General features: G+C 38.7%; 1 protein-coding gene and 2 long non-coding RNA genes across 5 annotated transcripts; 1 reads left to right on the top strand and 2 right to left on the bottom strand.

Annotated features, from left to right (window-relative positions):
• Positions 1 to 7,940: 7,940 nt before the first annotated feature.
• LOC131303678 (uncharacterized) lies at positions 7,941 to 21,382 on the bottom strand. The gene is made up of 2 exons (XR_009192129.1): positions 21,281 to 21,382; positions 7,941 to 8,114 (listed from the first exon to the last, which is right to left on the bottom strand). It is a non-coding gene; the product is annotated as an uncharacterized LOC131303678 (long non-coding RNA).
• LOC131303676 (uncharacterized) lies at positions 9,404 to 15,659 on the top strand. The gene is made up of 2 exons (XR_009192127.1): positions 9,404 to 11,508; positions 15,221 to 15,659. It is a non-coding gene; the product is annotated as an uncharacterized LOC131303676 (long non-coding RNA).
• On the bottom strand, positions 12,090 to 22,209 carry LOC131303674 (myb-related protein 315-like). Of its 3 annotated transcripts, none has more exons than XM_058330658.1 (4): positions 22,129 to 22,209; positions 14,230 to 14,415; positions 13,892 to 14,021; positions 12,090 to 13,785 (listed from the first exon to the last, which is right to left on the bottom strand). In XM_058330658.1, the coding sequence occupies exons 2-4, from the start codon at positions 14,360 to 14,362 to the stop codon at positions 13,275 to 13,277; spliced, it is 774 nt and encodes a 257-aa protein (XP_058186641.1). In that variant the 5' UTR covers positions 14,363 to 14,415; positions 22,129 to 22,209; the 3' UTR covers positions 12,090 to 13,274. The 3 variants fall into 3 exon arrangements, with proteins under 3 accessions (XP_058186641.1, XP_058186640.1, XP_058186639.1); XM_058330657.1 differs by having other exon boundaries at positions 14,230 to 14,363; positions 22,129 to 22,186; XM_058330656.1 differs by lacking the exon at positions 22,129 to 22,209 and having other exon boundaries at positions 14,230 to 14,622.
• Between the last annotated feature and the right edge of the window lie 102 nt (positions 22,210 to 22,311).

Below are 22,311 nucleotides of genomic sequence, written 5' to 3'. Positions count from 1 at the left end.
GCAGTAGACTAGTTTTTAGCATGCAACAAGGTGATGAATAGACAGGAAATAAAGCATAAAACAAAAATCTGGACCCCATTTCACAACTGGAGTATGCCAGTTCTGGAGGGCTTGGAACTGGAGTACGCCAGTTATTAACTGGAGTACGCCAGTTCCAGACAGACTCCAAACAAATCAAATTTAAAACTGTACGTTCTGCCACGGACCGGCGTACGCGGGTTTATGACCGGCGCATGCCGATTCTGGTCAGAAACGATTTTTTTGTTTTTGAAGCCTTGACAGCGTTAGGGCCAGGACTGGTATTGATTACCAGCCTTGACCCTGTCAGCTCCCCTCAGAGATCAGAACAGGAAAACAGTTCAAAGGTGTATACCTTTTGCTTTTGAGTTTGATGGTGTGTTTTGAGCTTGAGCTTGAGGTTTGAGGGATGGATGATGAATGTTTGGGCTTGGATGATGTATGAAAGGGGCTGCTTGCTTACTCTTTCAAGTGGTGGAAGAAGAGAAAACAAGAAACCAAAAGAGAGAGATAGAGAAAGAGACTTAGGAACTCTTTTTTTTTTTTGTAACCCCCTTGCAAGGATGAAGAGAGGGGGTTTATATAAGAGGAGAGGGAGAGAGAGGGGCTAAGGCCAGTCAGAGGGACTGGAGCCTTAGCCCTTAAGCCTTCCTTCTCATTGGATGAGAGGAGAAAGGTGATGGGATGGGTGTAAGAAAATGTCTCCCGGCGGAGAATGATTTTTCAGTGGATTGGAAGGTTCCCAAGTGCTGTAGACCCCTACCCATGGCTTCTGCATGCTTAAAAACACAAGTTTGACCGGAAGTTTGACTGGCGTACTCCAGTTAATAACTGGCGTACTCCAGTTCGGGCTTGGTCAACGGTCAAAGTTGACCGATGACTGACACGTGGCAGAGGACCGGCGCACGCCAGTTGATTACCGGCGTATGCAAGTTGGATTTTGTTGAGGCCTTTTGGTTCTGGTTTAGAGAATTTGAAAGGATCTGAAAGGGTTTTGGAATACTCAAAGCTCAAACGTACTAACATTTCCGGGGTGTTCTTGATCCATTTCATCATCGGAGAATCGAATACCGTAAGTAAACTAATCTGGAAAGTCCAAAATAGGGTGTCTACAAAGAACAAGCCCAAAAAGTCAAATTTGGGGCTTTTTCAATAATATTTCAAAAATATGTAAAAATATGATTTTTTTTAAAATACACGAATTTCTATAAGGGATATTTAAAATGGGATAGATGGAGAAAGAAGCTTAGTGGGAGCGGAACGGGGCCTAAAAGAGTTTGTTAGAACTGTGGCTCATATGTTAAGTATGAAAAGATACTAAGAAATTCTAGAAAGAAGGCTAGATGTCAGAACGAGTGGAGCATAGCGGAGCAAGGTATTTAGCTCATCGCCGATGATCTAGTGAAAGTAGACTGAGCCGAAGGCCCAGGCGTTTCGTAATTTGGGAGGTGCGGGAGGCAACGCCCCCCACGTTATGGTATGGTATCGTACCAGGGTATTTTTGGGATACAAGCCAAATCCGGTTAGGGTTAGAATAAAGTAGTTATAAATACTCTATGTTGTAAACCCTATTCCATACTGTGATAATAAAAGAACAGCAGCCGCTCTTGCTACCATAGACGTACCCGATTTTGGGTAATCATGCATCACGTAGTATATCTCTGTGTTGATTCTTTATTATTTTCTATTCGTAAATCGTGTACATGTGTGTGACGATCCTAATAGAGTTAAATATACAAAATCGTCTCGTCTCCAATTTTAAAAGGAAAACAAGTAAATCAAACTGAAAATAATGAGTTAGTTTTTAAAAAAAAATTACTGTACCATTATTGATGGAAAATGGAGAGGCTGATTTTGGTGCATTTATTATTATTTTAAGTGTATAAAAGAACAAGGCTTTAGTGTGTGGACAGAGAGAGATTGTCAGGAAAGATTGGGAACTACACAAAGGATAAAAATGTCATTTCGGACACATAATAAAAGTATAGTTGTACACACTGACATTTGAGTTGACTGTCACAGCTAAAAGGCTGCAAGGTTAGCGCGTGAGGTTCACAAAACGATGCCATATTGCGGTGGTTAGCATTTGCCTTGGTAATTAAACTCTTTTTGTTACGCTTGAATCTATTGTGTCCACGTCTTTTCGAAACTTGCAAGCGCAATTATTTTCATTTTTCTTGATTTTATGACTGTAGAAATATGCTCATGTCTCTGAATTCTGCAAGGCTTATATTTCTTATATATGTTCCAATTTTTACGTTGTCTTTAATGTTTTTGGATAGTTGATCTGCATATGTTTCACTTGCAGTCAAAGCGTTAAACATCATCGGTCCAAAAATTACCAACAATGGTAATCAATTTTGCTATGGGAACTACACTTGTGTACCAAAGATGTACAACAACTGAGTTGGAGGCTGAGGTGTAAAAAGGTCTGGCCCACCTACTCCATTTTCCCATTTAAATTGCTTCCAAAAAAGTTGACCGCTAATCTGAAGGAAGATTTGGGATTTGGTTGAACATCAAATTGGTTGACCACACTTGTTGCACTGATCTTCTTAGTGAAGCCTTGCCACTGAATAGGATCCGTGAATTAGAGGCTCTTACTAATTCAACTCACCCTGTAGTAATAGAATACCTCTCTTAAAACATAACATCTTGAACAAAATTTAGTGAATTGGGTCCTTGAAATTCATTGGCCAGTAAATGACTTGGTAAGTTCCTCAACAAAATTAACTAATTATAGCCAGATATAGGGCTGTACGTGTCAATCTTCGAAGAACAACCTATAGGGGAAAAAAAAAGCAATATGTATTAGCTGCTAAATGCTTATACAAGCCTCCAATTGAATAGAGATACAAGAAGAAAAGAAACTGGGTATCCTTTTCGTCTTTTGTAACTATAACTAAAACATGATACCATAAATTGCTAAATATTAAAGGAATGCAACTCGAACATTTAAACATTTTGGCATGAACGAACAATAATTGAAGAATAACATATACTCACTTCATACTTAGAATAGAACAATAGTCCAGACAATGTGATGCGAACAGATGACAAGATATCTTTTTGCGAAAGGAAAACTCTCTTTATGGACACCTCGCACTTCACACTCGTAGTCTCTTTTTTTCTTCTTCTATATTGGACTCTCTATCTATCTTTCTTTTTTGCATTCACTCCCAAGGGGGCTCCATCCCAATTTATATAGAGAGCAATTGATAGTTTGAGAAGCAAACATAGTCAATACTTTTAGATGCCTCTAAAGAAGCCCATAAGCTTCTATCATATTCTCCATAGTACTTTAGTAGAACCTTCTTGCTTAATCTAGATTATTCAAGAAGAGTCTAAAAAATTCTTGAAGTTTTTGGAGCATTGTAGAGAAGTCTAGATGTTTCCAAAAATGCCTAGAAGTTTTCAGAGAAGTTCGAAAGACTTTGGAAAATTCAAGAAAGGTGGTGATGATCTTTTAACACAATTAGTGATCGCGCACTTGCAAGCATGTGCTCCTTTCTCGTATCCATTCAAGAATCGATCACATTAATATTTTTGTTGGGATTATGCCCAATCCCACCCACGGCACATCAAAAGACAATAAAATTAATAAGCACGCACAAAGAACACACAAGAGTTACGTGGTTCGTTCGGTCTCAATGTCTACTCCACGAGTGAGAGAAAGAGAAATTTCCACTATCACCAATGTTTACAAAGTGATTCAAGGATCTGATCACAAACACCCTAACCAATAAACTACTAGAATCAAAGTGGTAAGATCTCACCCACCCAAAATGGATGTGCATAAAACAGCCCCAAATCTTCATGTACAAGCCGCTAATATTAGGAGACCAAAGCTACACTTTGAGCTTTCTCCTTGTCCACTTCCACCAGAGAACACAAGAAATTTTTCAGTGCCGAGTGGGCACCGGCCACGTGGTTGAAAAATCTGGAGCTGCAGGATCTGAAAACTTTTAAGATCAGATTTCTTAAAAATTCTTTCCATTTTTTTAAGTAAGAAATTCTTGTATTGTAGTTGAAAATTTTGGTCCAAGAGAAAGACACAATTACTTTGGTAAACTCTTTCTTGTGTTTGAATCTATTGTGTCTATGTTTTTTTCCAAACTTTTAAGCACAATTTTCATTTTTCTTGTTTTGATGTATGCAAAAATATGGTTGTATATCGGAGTCTTGCCAATGTTATATTTCTTCTATGTTAAATCAGGTATAGTTGATCTTCATGTTGTTGAAATCTACCAATTTTAATGTTGGATTTAATGTTTTTGGATTTAATGATGGTTTGACTGCAATGGAAACACCAAAAACATTAAATCCAACATTAAAATTGGTAGATTTCAACAACATGAAGATCAACTATACTTGATTTAACATAGAAGAAATATAAGCTTGGCAGAACTCCGATATACGACCATATTTCTGCATACATCAAAACAAGAAAAATAAAAATTGTGCTTAAAAGTTTGGAAAAAAAACATGGACACAATAGATTCAAACACAAGAAAGAGTTTACCAAAGTAATTGTGTCTTCTCTCGGACCAGATTTTTCAACTACAATACAAGAATTCCTGACTGAAAAAAATGGAAAGAATTTTTAAGAAATCTGATCTTAAAAGTTTTGAAAAGTGATTCAAACACAACAAAGAATTTACCAAAGCAGTTGTGTCGCTTGGACCAGCATCTGGATCTTCCGACTGAAGTAAATTGAAAGAAAATTAAAACTAGGAATCTAAAGTTTACTGAGAAGTAAAAATCAAAAGAGAATTAAAACTAGGAAGCATTCAAGCAGTTTACCAAAGTAATTGTGTCTTCTCTTGGACCAGATGTTTCATCTACAAGAATTTTTGACTGAAAAAAATAAAAATAAAAATTTAGGAATTTGATCTGTGGACACAATAGATTAAAACACAACAAAGAGTTTACCAAAATAGTTGTGTCGCTTGAACCAGCCTCTGGAATTTCCGACTGAAGTAAACCGAAAGACAATTAAAATTAGGAATCTAAAGTCTACTGAGAGCTCAAAATCGAAACAGAATTAAAACTAGGAAGCAATTGACGATTTGTTACCACGATTGATGACGACGACGCTTCTTCCGGTTTCCGTGGTTTCTGGCGGAACCGGTAACTTCTAGGTTTTGGAGGGGGCAGTTCATTGAGAGAATCAGGATCAAATGATCCATGGTTGTGAGATTTGGGAAGAGATTGAGAGGTAGAGAGAGAGAGAGAGAGAGAGAGGGAAGAGAGAGAGGGAGAGAGAGAGAGAGAGAGACAGACAGAGACAGAGACAGATTTTCCCTCCGCACGCGCAATCTTCGTATCCTTCTGAAGATCTCTTCTTCCTCGGGAATCTCAATTTGAACTGACCCTATTCCACTAGCAGCGGCAACTTTCCCTCCTTAGAGGATCCACATCTCTCTCTTTACTTCTCCTTCAATGCTATTATAAAGAGCAAAACCCATCAAAAACTAATCCATCCATCCTAGGCTACAAATTAATTTAGACCTGTTACCAAGACGGGCATGAAATTGTATAATCTGATCCTCTTTGGCTCCTGATAGCGCCCCTCTTTTTAGGTCCGGTCTTAGGTAATTAATCCATCCTAGTCTACAACTCACTCCACACCTTTGCAAACCTTCATTACCACCAACGCAAAATTATTTTAGACAACGAAAAAATCATCTCGTAATGAACTTCCAACCACATAATATAGCGAGAATCTCAAAATACGCGAATTCAAGGCAAGATCATGTGGCTTTTGAGTCATTAGTGCAAGACAACAAAGATTTCAGGGACAGATGATTCTGTGTCGACAGGAAGGAGGCTTTATTGATTTGTTCACCTGCACGTTTGGGAACCATTCGCCAACAATGGATACCGTTGTTGAGGATGAAGTTCATGAGCTTGTGATCTTCCTCAATGGTCCATGGACCTCTCTTCAACCCTACCTTGTCACAACAAGGTTCCCCATTCTCGCGGTGTTTAGAGACGAGAGGAAATAGAAAGAGAAATCGCATTCAAGAGCTCGAAAATGGAACGAAACAAACACAAAGGAGGTTAATTATACTCCAAGCAAAGATTCTGCCAGATCATTCAAAGCTAAACAAAGAAATGCTGTTTAGAAAGGGAGACACATGATTGATATTGAGGGGGGGGGGAAATGCATATACAACTATGGATGGCTCAAAAGGCATGGATGGTATCGATAATGACAAAATGGCCACCACCCTTTTTTACCTTTATGGGTATTGCAGGGTGTCCCAGGCCAACTTGCACAGACCTCGGACTAATCCCTAGAACCCCTTCTAAAGCCGTTTCAAACACTACTTACATGTGGGGTTGAGGTGGTCCCAAGACTACAGCCTGTCAGATAGCCGTTTCACACTTATGCGTGGGGTGTGGTGGCCACCACCCTTTTCTTAGGACATTGTATAGTTTCCCCTAAACCTCAAAATGAAAGGAGGCAAAAACACACACACACACACTCAAAAAGAGTAACTTTGCCCTTGCTCTAGTGGTAGACCAAGGGCAAAGTCCTTAGCTTCACCAGAGCTAACCCTCGGGGCTATCACCAGAGCCCTTTGTTCAAGAGTAACTTTGCCCTTGCTCTACCTGGTGTCATTACTGCCCAAGTCCTTACCCTTTTTTTTTTAACCAATGTCCTTAGCTTCAAGCACAGTATTTTTTATCACAACCTCAAATCTGTCGTACTCCCTCTAAATATCCATCTCTCACACCTCTTTAAGTTCCACAAGTTTCTCTTCACAAGTCCAATTCAAAAAATCCAAACCCATACGAGACTTAAACTCTGCATGGAAAATTTCTCGTGAAATATGGAATACACAGCTAAATCAAATACATCTAAACAAACCACGGACTATACCATAAATAGACCAATCTCTACTTGCATTCCAAGAAGTACACATCAATGGTTCATAACAATACGGTACCTAATTTCCACTAGGCAAGACTCTAGACAAACTGGAAAGGGGTAAACAGAAAGCAGAATATTCCTTCGGTTATTCAAATAAAGAGTGTATCGTTGATGACCGACAATGTATCATCTATATAGGAAGGAGAGATGAAAATATTAAGTTCATTATTGCAATTTACAACTAGATGCAAGATAATGAGGTAATACCAGGAACATATATATATATATATATATATATATATATATATATATATATATATATATATGAGTTAGGTTCCGGTGAGGGATCCCTCATTTTATTAAAATGCGGGACTCCCCTTCCAGATTGAATTTCGATGATCCGAGCCGCTCAAAGTGATCAGAACGTGATTTTAAGGGTCCCCGTGAGAAATCAGCAAAAAAAATGACCGGGAAGGGCTTCATCCGAGCAGTTTTCATTGAACGGTTCAAAACAAACTGCTCGGATGACGCCCTTTCCGGTCATTTTTTTTGCTGATTTCTCGCGGGGACCCTTAAAATTACGTTCTGCACACATTGAACGGTTCGGATTTTCAAAATTTGATCGGGAAATGAAAGTCCCTCATTTTGTTAAAATGAGGGATCCCTCACTTGAAAATTCTTCATATATATATTGAGCAGAAAAATACCAGGACTACTAGATTCCCGTGCAAATAAGATACGGCTTCATGTACCAGAGGAAAGACAAGACCATGAAAAACGGCTTCCCCATGAGTGCAATGTAAGTAAATATGTACACTTGCACTCTTTTTCATAAATCCCTCCTCTCTTAGGGTAATTAATTTCCATGTAGCTAAATGAAGAGACACCATTGTTTTGAAAACAAAGCAGCGTCTGACTCAACCAGTAACGACCACAGCACTTGCACATCTTCACATGAGCATGATTTTTCACATCCTCATACAGGATATTCCCGTGCTGTCAAAGCTGCGTTTTCTATTCAATTAATGTTACAAGTTGTGTATTTTGTCCTTGTTTTTACCTAGTTGGTAAGGCAATAGCCTGCAAGGAAGGAGTAATTAGATACATATAGTGCCCTGTAGGTTCAAGAAGTCCACATTTCAAAGTAGTGCTTCCTTAATTCTGCATCATTTTCTAGTCTTCTTGTTGAAGCCTGCTGACACATGTCAGTTTCAACCTATTTGAATCTATAAAAAAAAGAGAAATAGCTATCCAAAAAATCTCAAATTAATGGTGCCAAGAATAGAAATCTCCTACATCCAAAAAGGTGGAAGTCCTTTTAGCCCAAAAGAATAGCTTTTTAACCCAACTAAATAGTGGAAACTTGCATAAGCCTTGGATATACTCAACTACATAGTTGGGGTACTATGTAAAAAACTCCGTGTCTTGCGTTCTTTGTTTCTTTCTCGATTGTTTTTGACGCGTTGTGTGTTTGTGGTATGGTCGATTTCTCGACACATAATTCAATCACAAAAAAAGAAGATCTAAGATGAGATATATCATCTGCATCTTATTCGGGCCGTTGGCAATCTATTTCATGGAATGTTCTCACGGAAGGGATTTGCATTCTCGCTATTGTAAAATGCAATAGCGTAACTTCAAAAATTTGATAACTTCCCTGAAACCGAAATTGACTGACTTATAGGAGATTTCTTTTTCAGACTTGCTACAAAAATAACCACATCTCATGCAATTATGAGACAACACTGGAAGACAAGAAGGGCCCTCTCACAATGCAGTCCTGGAAATGATCAAAACAGCGGTAGTAACAACAAAATACATGACAAAGCTCTGAAATCAATCGTTTCCATTCTAATGATCGTGAAATCTCTGCGGGAAAAAAGTACTCGACAAAGCTTAGGGGGTGTTTGGCAACCAAATTTTCGGATTTTTGGATTTTCATTTTCAGATTTTGAGTGTTTGGCAACTGATTTTCAGAATGGATTTCGGGAGAATAGATTTTCGGATTATGGGTTTAGGAGCCAAAAACCAAAATCTGGGTTGGAGGAGTTTTTCAAATTCTCATTTTTGGATTTTGAGTTTCTATTACGAAAATACCCATAATACTCCCTTCATTTTACCAAATTTGCCCCTCCACTTGGCTGTGTTTTTACTTGGCTGTGTTTTTTAACATGAAACAAAGCTCACTTGCAACAAAACCACCCATATTCTACTATTGTGCATGTTTACCGCTAAAAACTATTCAATAATAAAGTAAACAAAAATTAAAAAAAAAAACGCAATTGACTGTTATAAGAAGACAAAGGGCAATACGGTAAAAATGCAACCCATAATTCATTTTCAACAATCATCTACCAAATACTACTACAATTTCAAAATACATTCTGCACAAATCCCTCAAACACTCTACCATACTCAAAATACATTCTGGCCATAATTCAAAAAGTCAAAAAGCCAAAAAGCTAAAAATGAAAAGCCAAAAAGTAGGCTCTTCTTAATTTGGCTCAATTTAGACAGGCAATGGAGCAGAAATTTCATGATCGGTGACAAAGCTTTCAAAATGGATGTTGTTGTTGCAAAATTAACAGGTGTAAAACCACCATAAACGGATTAGGATAAATCCCGGCGACAATGAAATCCCATAAATAAAGAACAATGAAAGCAATACAAAATCGAAATCGATCAGCTGAAGAGAATGGAAGATTTGAAGAGACCTCTGTTACTATGGCATTGAGACCATTTCCGATCAGATTCCTTCCGTAACCACTCTCCGATGATCAACCACTCTCTCTCTCTCTCCCTCCCTCCCTCCCTCTCCGTCGGAGTGAATTTATTCCACAATACTCTAAAATGGGTTTGATCCAGTGCGACCAAATCTATTTTCTCACAAAAAAATTCACTGAAACCATCTCCGATTATGTACTAAACAGAATTCGATTAGCACGATCTCAGTAATGATTTATCTACTCGACACGACCTACAAATTGAACAGTTTCGATCGAAAAACGAACCCCGAATCAGTTCGCAATTTACCAATTACACATTGCAGTTCGTCCTTCCAAAGAGCACTTCGTTTAAGAACAAAACGGTTTTGATGCAATGTGGCCAAGTCTATTTTCACAAAAATAAAAACACATAAATCATATCCGATTATGTATTAAAAAGCATTCTATTCGTATGATCTTCATTACAATCAATTTTCTTGACAAGCCCTACAACCTGAACAGTTTCGATCGATAGATAAACCCGGCATGAGTTCACAATTTTCCAATTACAAGTTGCAGTCCCTATAAACACACTTCGCAGGTTCAAGATGAGAAGTCCCTATTAAATCTGGGCGACGCCGTTTTGAGGAACCTCCGTGTTGAACATGCGAGGTCCCTACAGAAACTGCTCGACGTCGTTTTGAGTAAACTTCATCTTCCCCAATCAACCAAACCGAGAATTTCTCTGACATCGTCGGTTCTTCTTCTTCTTCTTCTTCTTGCATTTCGTTATATCTCATCAATTAATCTACTTATGTTCTCACTCCTTCTATTGGCTCTTACGGAAAATGCAAGAAAACCGAGAATTTTTAAACTTTACTTATGCTTGCATATAGCCTGTGTCTACAATTGGGTTTGCATGAAGAGTGAATATGGGTAACAAGATACGAAAAAATGCATTGTTGTTTCCTTTTTTTTTGGTGTTTGGATAAACAGCTTGGTGGGTTTTTGATTTCATGAGCAAAATCGAGAGAGCAAGCGACGAGGTTGTTTCCGCGACTCGATCCGGACCGTTGTGCTCGGGCGGCCCTCAATAATTTCGTGCATGAAGGTACCTCAGTTGTCTTTCTGTTTTACCTTGCTTCACTTGAATTGATGCCCCACTACTGATCACTTGAAGTTATATTTTCGGTTTTAAATGGTATTTGTCTTCGTTTAAGCATGTCATATTTCTGCTGTTAATTTAGGAGGGGGTGGAGGTGAAGATTCTACAACTGCATGAAACTTAAAATGTGTGGCAAATTTTTAATTTTTCGGTTTCGATGCATAAACCTATGCGCAAACCTACAACCTGTGAGATATGCACAAGAAAATACTTGACATAGCACAATACTCTTGTTTAGCTTTTCTGTTGGTAGTTCTGAGGCAGTCCTAAGAAGGGATGAGCTTTCCCCCGCTGAAGCGTTCTAGGTTCTAGTTTAGATTTGTGTAAGTAGAATTCTAAATCGGTCCTTAGAAAAGACGTGTTTTCCCCTGCGGAAGCAGTTCTGCATCTATTCTCCTAAGAGTAATGGCATTCCCTTATGCTTTTTTGATGCTCTCAGTTGATTCTGAACTTAATGAAGAATTCAGTGCTAGCTTGTTTGTCCAGAGGAGAATAGGGTGAAGAATTGAGCCATTTACGCAGTAGGTTTGCTGACGAGTTACCAGATATTTGGGAGAAACTAGTGATGCAGCGTTAGTTAGAAGTGCAGATGTTCTCCGGCCAAGAGTGAAGAAAAGAAGCAGTGCATGGCTTGAAGAAATTGCAGAGTAGAACTAGAGGGTCCAAATTTCATGAAAGCTCAAAAAACTGCAGTCAGCAAATTTCATGGATCCTATTACATGCACTCATCTGATTTCGAGGTAGTTTGGATTGTTAACTTTCCATTTGTCTGTGATGGTTTTGCTTTGTCCAAAATTGTGATTGGAAAATAACTAGTCCGCCTTGAAAAGCATAAGGATTTTCTATGCATTTTGTTTGAGCTGTGAATTAGTTGCTGATGTTTGTTTAACAAAATATAGATTAGGATTTGATTTGTTGAAGATCAGAAAAACGTAATTTTGGTAATTAACAACTCGGTAGAATGTAATACCGCAAGAACTTAGTAATTGACAACCTGGTAGAATGTGAACTTGGTCTGCTCATTTGGGTAGTTGGCCTACTTGACAGCAAGAACTTGGTAATAATTTTGCTCAGCTAACTTAATACTGGCAGGAAAGCTGTCTGATATCTGCACTCGATGAAAAGAAATCACGTTTTGGTGCCATCTGAATTTGGACACGGTAACCACATCAAGAATTTTACTTAACGGGAAAATCACAGTTCTGTATCTTCAAGAAGTTATGTCCTTTGCAAGTGCCATGCAATACCAGTGCAAAAATAGCTCGATTTCCAAGATGTTGTCAAAGCGAATACCTGTAAACATGCAAGCTTTGAGGGTTATGTAAATAATGTTACTTATTGGGTGTTAATGTCATGAGGGTTTTCTAAAACTTGCTGTTAATTTGTAGCAGAGGCCTTCCAAAGGAGAATATGCTATTTTGTATTTTAAGACTAATTTGATTTGTTCTGGGGTGAGAAATGGTACGTAGCATAGTCTCAAGTGGTTGTAGTAAAGGTTAGAGAGGTTTAACTAAGCATCATAAATCCATGTATGATACCCCGGGTAGAGCTAGATCTCCTGACAAATTTAGTAATTGTATTCACGACTAGGTCATTACAATCATCTATAGGAAGGATTACCACTCTGACAAATTTAGTTCCTTGAACAACTTATGGTACTGCAATATCAAGTGGTGCAAACATTGTACGTAAATGTACAACACAATGACGAGCACAAGACTACCGAACTAGTAAGGACAATAACGCTGAGAGGAGTTGTAGTAATTGCCTCTAGCTGGCTAATTTTAAACTTCATACTAGTGACTGTAGTAGTAACCTCTTCCCTAGAAGTGAGAAAAATTGTCTAGCTATCCAATAAAATTATTAATCGAATACGAGTCACAAGAATTAACCTCTTCACTAGAAGTGAGAAAAATTGTCTAGTTGTATCCAATAAAAGTAATAGAATACGAGTCACGAGAATTAACCTCTTCACTAGAAGTGAGTAAAATTGTCTATGTGCTGAAAGGGACCGCCTTTTTTTTGCTTGATTCCCACTTTTGGTGCTTTGATATATATAGTGTGCCTAAAGTAGCTGTATTACAGAACCTTAGTTTTTTATTAGATAAAGAGAAGTGGCCTTGCTTGTCCTTGAATGAACCTCCATGCAAGTATAAAATACCAAAGAAATATACACACACACACACACACAGGTTCCTTCAGCTTATATACACACACGCACATAGAGTCACAAAAGATATAAATACAACTAGGAGAATCCAAATATCATGCATTGATCACAAAGCATGAAGAACATGTAAGAAGTTGAAATTAGAAATTAAATGGGGTTTAATAGAACAAAAGTACTCAAAATCATAGTAAAAAACAATTTACGGTACACTTTTTTTGGCTCAAGTTTTGATCAATTGACTGCACAATCAAGCCCATATGAACATAATAAGAGTGGGGACAAATTGGGCCAGGACACCTTGCATTACCAAAAAAGAAAAGAAAAAAAAGAGTTGATTTATTGGCAATTCTTCAAAAACAACAACACTTCTTCTAGTTGGTTGAAACTATCACATGATAGCATGGAATCAACCCATTGTTGAATAGGATTGGATTCACCCATTGAAGGGTTAAGAGACTCTTCCAAAGAGAATGAAGGGCTGCAAGAACTGGGATTAGTAGCTCCTTGGTTCATCCACAACCCAGCATCCAAACTCACCATTTCATAACCACGTAAAAGTTCACTTGTTTCATCCAAGTTCATGTCACCTTCAGTTAATTGTTTCTCCTCATTCTTTGTATGTTTCTCCATGATCATGCATGGAACTCCCAAGCTTCCCTCTCGTTGAGTCGATGAATTCGATGTTGGGATTGCCTCGGTTTTCTCTTCATCTTCTTGTTGCTCAATTGATTTGTGGGACACAGGGTCCACTCCAAGGGGCTTTAACCTTTTCTTGATTCTAGTGTTCCAGCGGTTCTTGATTTCATTGTCCGTGCGGCCAGGAAAATGCGAGGCTATTTTAGACCACCTAGAAAAGATTTTAAGTCGGGTTAGGATAATTAACAAACTAAATTAGCAAAAGATTTCATAAGGACATTAGATTAATAAGAGCGATGTTGGCTACAAATTAAGACCTGTTACCAAGACAGGCATGGAGTTGTATAATCTGATCCTCTTCGGCTTCTGATAGTGCCCCTCTTTTCAGGTCTGGTCTTAGATAATTAATCCATCCTAGTCTGCAACTCTTTCCACATCTTTGCAAACCTTCATTACCACCAATGCAAAATTATTTTAGACAAACGAAAAAATCATCTCGTAATGAACTTCTAACCACATAATATAGCGAGAATCTCTAAATAAGCGAATTCAAGGCAAGATCATGTGGCTTTGAGTCACTAGTGCAAGACATCAAAGATTTCAGGGGACAGATGATTCTGTGTCGACAGGAAGGAGGCTTTATTGATTTGTTCACCTGCGAGCTTAGGAACCATCCGCCAACAAAGGATACCATTGTTGAGGATGAAGTTCATGAGCTTGTGATCTTCCTCAATGGTCCATGGACCTCTTTTCAACCCTACCTTGTCACAACAAGGTTGCCTCCCCATTCTGGCGGTTTTTAGAGACGAGAGGAAATAGAAAGAGAAATCGCATTCGAGAGCTCGAAATGGAAGGAAACAAACACAAAGGAGGTTAATTATACTCCAAGCAAAGATTCTGCCAGATAATTCAAAGCATAAACAAAGAAATGCTGCTGTTTAGAAAGGGAGACACATGATTGATATTGAGGAGGGGAAAAGCATATAGAACTACTGATGGCTCAAAAGGCATGGATGGTATCTATAATGACAAAATGGCCACCACCCTATTTTTCTTGATGGGTATCGTAGGGTGTCCCGGGCCAACTTGCGCAGACCTTAGACTAATCTCTAGAGCCCCTTTCACAACCGTTTCAAACGCTTACGTGTGTAGTTGAGGTGGTCTCAAGACTACAGCCCCTCCCATAGCTGTTTCACACTTACACGTGGGGTGTGGTGGCCACCACCCTTTCGTGCTGTTTTGTAGTGTTTAATCTTGCGCTTCCCCTTCTTTCTGTTATGTCTTGTGATATGCGTTATTCTTTGTCTATTGTGTCTTTTCTGAATTTCACGTTTAAAGAAGGGCTAATTTTCCTATGTGAAACTTTCTCAGTTTGTGGTGAAACTTTCTGGTGAAAGCTTTTAATTTTCCTATATTTTAGGCTGAGATGAACTGAAAAAGCATGACATTTAGGTTTAGAAGCTGAAGATATCCACCAAAGACAAAAAGATTTTGGAAAAGAACCTGTGTGTTCAGACATATCAAACCTTGCTAGTTTTTCTATGAACCTCACACACCATTGAACAGGATGTAATAACAGTAATATTTCTATATGTCAAGTGTTGTAGCCTTGTAGGGGTTAATTACTACTGCTATTGTGGTCGCAGATACACTCCCCAGCACATGCGAATGCATTTGAAAGCACTAAGCTTGGTGGGCTCGCACACAATCATCTGAAGGATGTTGAACTCAGTTGATTTTGCGGAAGCCGGTCTCAGATTCTGTTTCTTATGCAGTTGGTGAAGTATGCTGCTGTGCTTGAACAATTGAGTTTAACTCTGGAGTCAGGATTTCATCGGGAAGGTTGTTATTGGAGGACTGTGGGGTATACTGGGTTTCGGCATGTGGACATTGAAAGGTTAGTCAAGAAATTGCAGGAAAGTGCCACCTCCAAGAAGGTAGTGATAAGTTTTCATTTGTAATTATCCATTGAGAACTTATTTCACTATGAGTCGTTGCTATTTGCAAATGAATAACTGTTAATGAGACATGTACTATTGGGTTTTTATAACTGTTAATGAGACATGTACTATTGGGTTTTTTTTCCCTTCTCCCTTGTGACTGCAGGAGTTTCGAGATTTGCAGTCTATGTGGCTCACAACTTTGTTCTATTTTATATTTTGTACTGCATTTGTTTGTTGCTAATTGCAAATGAATCATGAATGCCTGAGATTGCATTTTTCGGGAAAATAATTTGTTTGTCAGATTGGCAAGCGATCTGAAATGAGTCCCCCTCCTGTTGCTTGGTCCCATCAGTTATGGTTTTCTCTGTGTGCGCGTAGGTGCTCCTTCATCCAATGGCTTTTATGGTAGATTGGCTTCTAGAGATGGGCACTCTTACTGTGCCCTTTAAGTAATGAGAAGAGTAAATCTCTCAAGCCTCCAGTTTGTTTCTGCGTACTTTCTTTGCGGCTATGTACAGTGTTTGCAAGGGAATGTAAGAGTAAATCTCTCAAGCCTCCAGTTTGTTTCTGCATACTTTCCCTGCCGCTATGTACAGTGTTTGCAAGGGAATGTAATTCTGGAATTTTTCTGAGTAGAAATATGGAGTTATCTGGGGTAGTTTTGAAGATACAATGGGAGCGGGCCTGCATGGTTCGGAAGAAAGTTTCTCCTTCTGATAAGAATAGGGAGCTCTGTAATGCTTGGTTGTTAATCCAAGCTCAGGACGCGTGTTTGTGCCCTGATAGTATAGGAGCTCTGTTGTTAGGGCACAAGCACGTGCCCAGAGCTTGGATTAGTGACAGTACAGGATGCATTCTTCTTTATTGTTCAAGGAAGGAAACATACGACCAAGATAGAAATTTTGAAAATGTTTTCCGTACAGTAGCAATACCAGTTGAGGTTAATGAACATAAAAAGGAAAAAAACGCATCTCCAACCAAGGATGTCATACTTGACATGGCATGCTAAGTGAAAGAATTGACATGTGAAGCAACTCCGACTAAGATGTCAAATGCTCATTTGTCATTTGATTTGTATGTGTAAGTAGCAAAACTCGTACACATTCCACACAATTTAATCGCCTATCGCATACTAATGTTTACACATTCATAGCAAAATTGATGTATCTTTTAAACTTTATTCAAAATACAATCTCAAGAGGGTTTGGCCAAATGGATATGAGAAAACAATTAAAAGGTTTGTATCCCAAGAGTTGCAAGTTCGAATCTCACGAAGAGAAAATATTTCAAACATTGGGGCCACTGGAAATTTGTCCGGTCGTTAACTTCAAGGCCCCAGAATTAGTAAAGATGCCCGCAAGCTGACCCGGACTTCTGGTTATTAGAAAGAAGAAAAAAAACTTAATGAACTATTTTTATCGATAATTGGGTATCATGATCATCTTAGACACACCTTGATTAGTCTCGGGGTCATAAAATTGACAAACGGCAATTTCTAGTGGTCACCAGAGTTTTTCGCTAGTGGTGAGAGTTCAACCCGAAACTTTAGAGTCCCTTACTTCTTGTCATACTATTTTCGTGCTATTTGAGTTTATAATTTCCGTACCCCCACAATTCCCTTTAAGCACTCTGTTCGTTTATTTCGTTTCACTTACTTTTCATTGATTAGATTTCGTGTTGGAAAATTAGTAGTATAATGCACAATTTCTTGCATATCAAAATATCAAATAAAGTAAATCAAAGAACAATCTCACCGAGCTATTGAGTCACGCTGATGGCGGCGTTCTTAAAGATCAATTCGCACCCCTCGGAGTCGGTCACTTGGTGCATAGGGCTCGCGGCACGCAACCTCACAGAATTTAACTATAGTCTTCTCCTCCTAACTCGCACTACCCGGAAAAGGATTTGAATAATCCTCTTTGATGGTTCCTCTTTTAGAAAAAAAACCACAAGAACTTGGAGGAAAGGGGGAAAAAAAATAAGGAATGAAAGAATGGAGTATATTTTTGCTGTGTTGTAATCTGTTTTTTCCCAGAGAGAGAGAGAGAGTGTGTGTGAGTAGAAAACTTAGTAGTGGAGGAGGAAAACACATAAGTAATATATGGAGTTATTGGTTTGACCAAGTCTTCTAGTGGTAGCTTTCAACAGCTAGCACGTACACTCAAGCCACTAATGGGCAAATGGTCATTGGGAAAATGCAATTAAGGCTCCAAAGGCCAGAAATTGTTGAAGATGCGCGGCAAGCCGGTGGCTTGAAGATGCGTGGCAGCATGTAACATGGCGATCATTCATCCTTATCATAGGGAACAAGAGTGACCTTGCGCACAGAAGGGCTGTCAGCAAAGAAGAAGGGGAACAATTTGCGAAGGAAAATGGGCTTTTGTTCTTGGAGCTAGGTATCAGCAAGAACTGCCCAAAATGTTGAGGAGGTGATTTTGTTCTGCCAATTTTAAACGGAGTCTTTTGCTTCATAATGGTTTTGGCTATGGCTTTGAAGCTCTTTTTTTTTTATTTATTTATGATAAAGTGCAGGATCTTATTAAGCTCAAACAACAAGAAACAAAGTCGAGGGAAAAGTCCCTTACAACCAGTAAAAAAAAAAAAGGCAACTTCAAAGCTAGCCAACAACAAACAAACAAGAACCAATAAAACTATACAGGTAAAAAAATCCTACTAGATAAGCCTCAACTCCTACACAAAGATTGAATCTCTAGAGACCGTTTCATTTTTCTCCTTGAGCTAAGGAAGTCCCGAACATCAGCTTCAATGCTTCGCATCACCTGATCCTGGCCCATCACTTTCCCTTGGAAAATTCGACAATTTCTCTCGCCATAGCCCATAAACAGTTGCTGCCAGAGAAGATTTAAGACTAATAGATTTCAAACTTTTACCGTTAACCTGCCCACAATACCAATCAAGAACCACCACCAAGCTATCAGGCATATCCTGAGTCAAATTTTTGTTAGCCCTATGCTGCCACACAACAGTGGAGAAAGAGCAATCAAAGAATAGGTGTTGGTGAGTTTCATCAGCAGACTTACATAGAGGACAAATGCCATCCAATTGCATACCTCAAATTTTCAACCGATCTTTGGTGCAAAGTTGTTGGAGGACAGCCAACCAAAGAATAAAAGACCATCAAGGAACGATATTACCACCCCAGACAATCTTGTACCATTGCTGAATTGGATACCTTTTCTTAAAAGCATTCCAAGCTGACTGAACAGTGAATATGCCACTTGGATGAGGTAACCAACAAACAGAATCTTCAGTGTTAGGATTTGGCTTCAAACTGGGGGAAGTATGAGCCACAATAGTTTGAATGAACTGATTTCTCAATCTAGGCCAGCGCCACTCTCCTTGATCTATAATAGTATCCACTTTAGCCTATAATGCTCTGCCCAAATTAGTCACAACCCACTCACCAAACTTAGCATACAAAAGACCCGGCCAAGTCGTGCCAATTATCAAGCCAAAGAAAAGTATTAGCTCCATTGCCAACAAGACATCTGATAAGGGGTTGGCACAATGTCCTTAAACCAAGGATTTTCCTCATAGTCCAAGAAGTATCACAAGGAATATCCATGGTCCAACGACAGTCCTCTTTAATGAAATATGTGTGTATCCACTTAACCCAAAGAGTGTTAGCCTTCTTACACAAAGCCCATAAGTGTCGTAGCATAGAAGCCCTACTCCACTCCTTGATTTGTCTAAACCTCAAACCCCCTTCCTCCTTAGGACAACAAATCTGATCCCACTTAACTTTAGCCCTAGAGTGCTTAAGCTCAGTTCCAGACCAAAGAAAAGCCATTAGAGTAGATTCAATCTCCTTAATCACTTTACTAGGAATGATAAAATAGAGCTCCGATTCACCTGAATGCTAAACAAAACAGACTGAATGAGCAAGGCCCTACACCATAAGATAAAGTCTAAGAATCCCAGCTCAAAATTCGACGAAGAATTTTCTCCTTCAAAATAGCACAATCATCGGCTTTAAGCTTAGAAGAGATCAAAGGAACACCCAGGTATTTAATGGGAAAATGACCTTCAGGAAAGGAAGGAAAGCCCGCATTTGAGCCTTAAGATTCTCATCAACACCCCCATAGAAAATAGCACTTTTATGAATATTAGGTTGAAGCCCATAGAAGGAGTGGAAATTAGTTAGAACACCCTTAATAAGCTCAAAAGAAACCTGATCCACACTACTAAGGATGAATAGATCATCAGCAAAAGCAAGGTGGCAGATATTCAAAGCACTACACTTGGGATGGTAAGATAATCCACCACTGTGGACTCTGTATTTGAGAATAGCACCAAAAGCTTCCATAACAATCAGGAAAATGTATGGTGAGATAGGGTCACCTTGCCTTAAGCCTCTATGACTAGGGAAATAACCCTCCATATTCCCATTAATGACCACTGAGTATTTAGCTGAGGAAACACATTGCTTAATCCAGTGCACGAACAAAACTAGGGAATTCCATACAAGTCATAGTGTCAAAAAGGAAATCCCAGTCAACCAAATCATAGGCTTTCATAAGGTCAATTTTGATTGCACATCTAGGAATGCCATGATCTCTATGATAACCTCTAACTAACTCTTGCATCAAAAGGACATTATCAACAATTAATCTTCCTTTGAGAAAAGCAGATTGAGCTTGATCAATAACAAAGGGCAATACAAATTGCATCCTATTTGCAAGAACTTTAGTAATGCATTTATACTTCACATTGCAACATGATATAGGCCTGTAGTCTCTGACAGAGGAAGGAGCACTAACCTTTGGGACCAAGGAAATAGTAGTGGCATTCCATTCTTTAAGGAGCATACCAGAGTCAAAAAAAGAGGCAACAGCACCAAGAAGTACACATCAATGGTTCATAACCTATGAAGCACGGGTACTTCGAAAATGTCGCCGTACTCGTACCCGTACCCGTACCGGGTACTGGTACGGCGTGGGTACGGCAAGGGTACGTTTTAGCCCAAAATGAAAATTTTTCAAAATTTCTGGGATTTTTTTGTAAATAATTATAAAATGTGAGCTTATTGTGTAATTTATTTGTCATTTATAAACACCCCTCTCTCTCTTTGTCCATCTCTCTCTTCGTCTCTCTCTGTATATTTTTTTTATCGATCGGAATAGTCTCTCTCTTTGTATATATCTACAAATGTATGCATGTGTAATGTATATGTATATATGTATCTGAAATTCTGAATACTAATAGATATGTAGTAGATATGCATATTTGTACTGATTTTGCTTTTTGTTGGTAAAATGGGTTTATATTTCATTTTATGCAATAAAAAATAGAAAAACATTATATATATATATATATATATATATATATATATATATATATATATATATATATGCCGTACCCCCGCCGTACCCGTACCCTATTTTTTTGGGGTTTTGCCGTTTCCTGTACCCGTACCCGTACCGCATACCGGTACCCGTGCTCCATAGTTCATAACAATACGGTACCTAATTTCCACTAGGCAAGACTTTAGACAAACTGGAAAGGGGTAAACAGAAAGCATAATATTCCTTCGGTTATTCAAATAAAGAGTTGGGAAGTATCGTTGATGACCGACAATGTATCATCTATAAATATTAAGTTCATTGTTGCAATTTACAACTGGATGCAAGATAAAGAGGTAATACCAGGAACACACACACATATATAAATATAGAGCAGAAAAATACCAGGACTACTAGATTCCCATGCAACTAAGATATGGCTTCATGTGTCAGTTTCAACCTATTTGAATCTAAACCAAAAGAGAAATAGCTATCCAAAAAATCTCAAATTAATGGTGCAAAGAATAGAAATCTCCTACATCCAAAAAGGTGGAAGTCTTTTTAGCCCAAAACAATAGCTTGTGAACCCAGAAAAAAGAGAGACCAAGTTTCATTCCATACATAGTGGAAACTTGCATAAGCCTTGGATGTACTCAACTACATAGTTGGGGTACCACGTAAAAAACTCCGTGTCTTGCGTTCTTCTCGATTATTTTTGACGCGTTGTATGTTTGTGGTATGGTCGATTTCTCGATACATTATTCAATCACGAAAATAGAAGAGTTAAGACGAGATATATCATCTGCATCTTTTTCGGGCCATTGGCAATCTATTTCATGGCATGTTCTCACGAAAGGGATTTGCATTCTCGCTATTGAAAAATGCAAAAGCGTAACTTCAAAAATTTGATAACTTCCCCGAAACAGAAATTGACAGACTTATTGAAGATTTCTTTTTCAGACTTGCTACAAAAATAACCACATCTCATGCAATTATCAGACAACACTGGAAGACAAGAAGGGCCCTCTCACAAAGCTCTGAAATCAATCGTTTCCATTCTAATGATCGTGAAATCTCTGCGGGAAAAAAGTACTCGACAAAGCTTAATTGGCTCAATTTAGACAGGCAATGGAGCAGAAATTTCATGATCGGTGACAAAGCTTTCAAAATGGTTGTTGTTGTTGTTGTTGCAGAGAATGGAAGATTAGGATAAATCCCGGCGACAATGAAATCCCATAAATAAAGATCAATGAAAGCAATACAAAATCAAAATCGATCAGCTGAAGAGAATGGAAGATTGGAAGAGACCTCTGTTGCTATGGCATTGAGACCATTTCCGATCAGATTCCTTCCGTAACCACTCTCTCTCTCTCTCTCTCTCTCTCTCTCTCTCTCTCTCTCTCTCTCTCTCTCTCTCTCTCCGTCGGAGTGAATTTACTCTCTCTCTCTCTCCCTCCCTCCCTCCCTCTCCGTCGGAGTGAATTTATTCCA

Source organism: Rhododendron vialii, chromosome 10a, assembly GCF_030253575.1.
Source record: "Rhododendron vialii isolate Sample 1 chromosome 10a, ASM3025357v1".
In the NCBI taxonomy this organism is placed as follows: Eukaryota; Viridiplantae; Streptophyta; class Magnoliopsida; order Ericales; family Ericaceae; genus Rhododendron; species Rhododendron vialii.
This window is presented reverse-complemented; position numbering and strand designations above follow the sequence as displayed.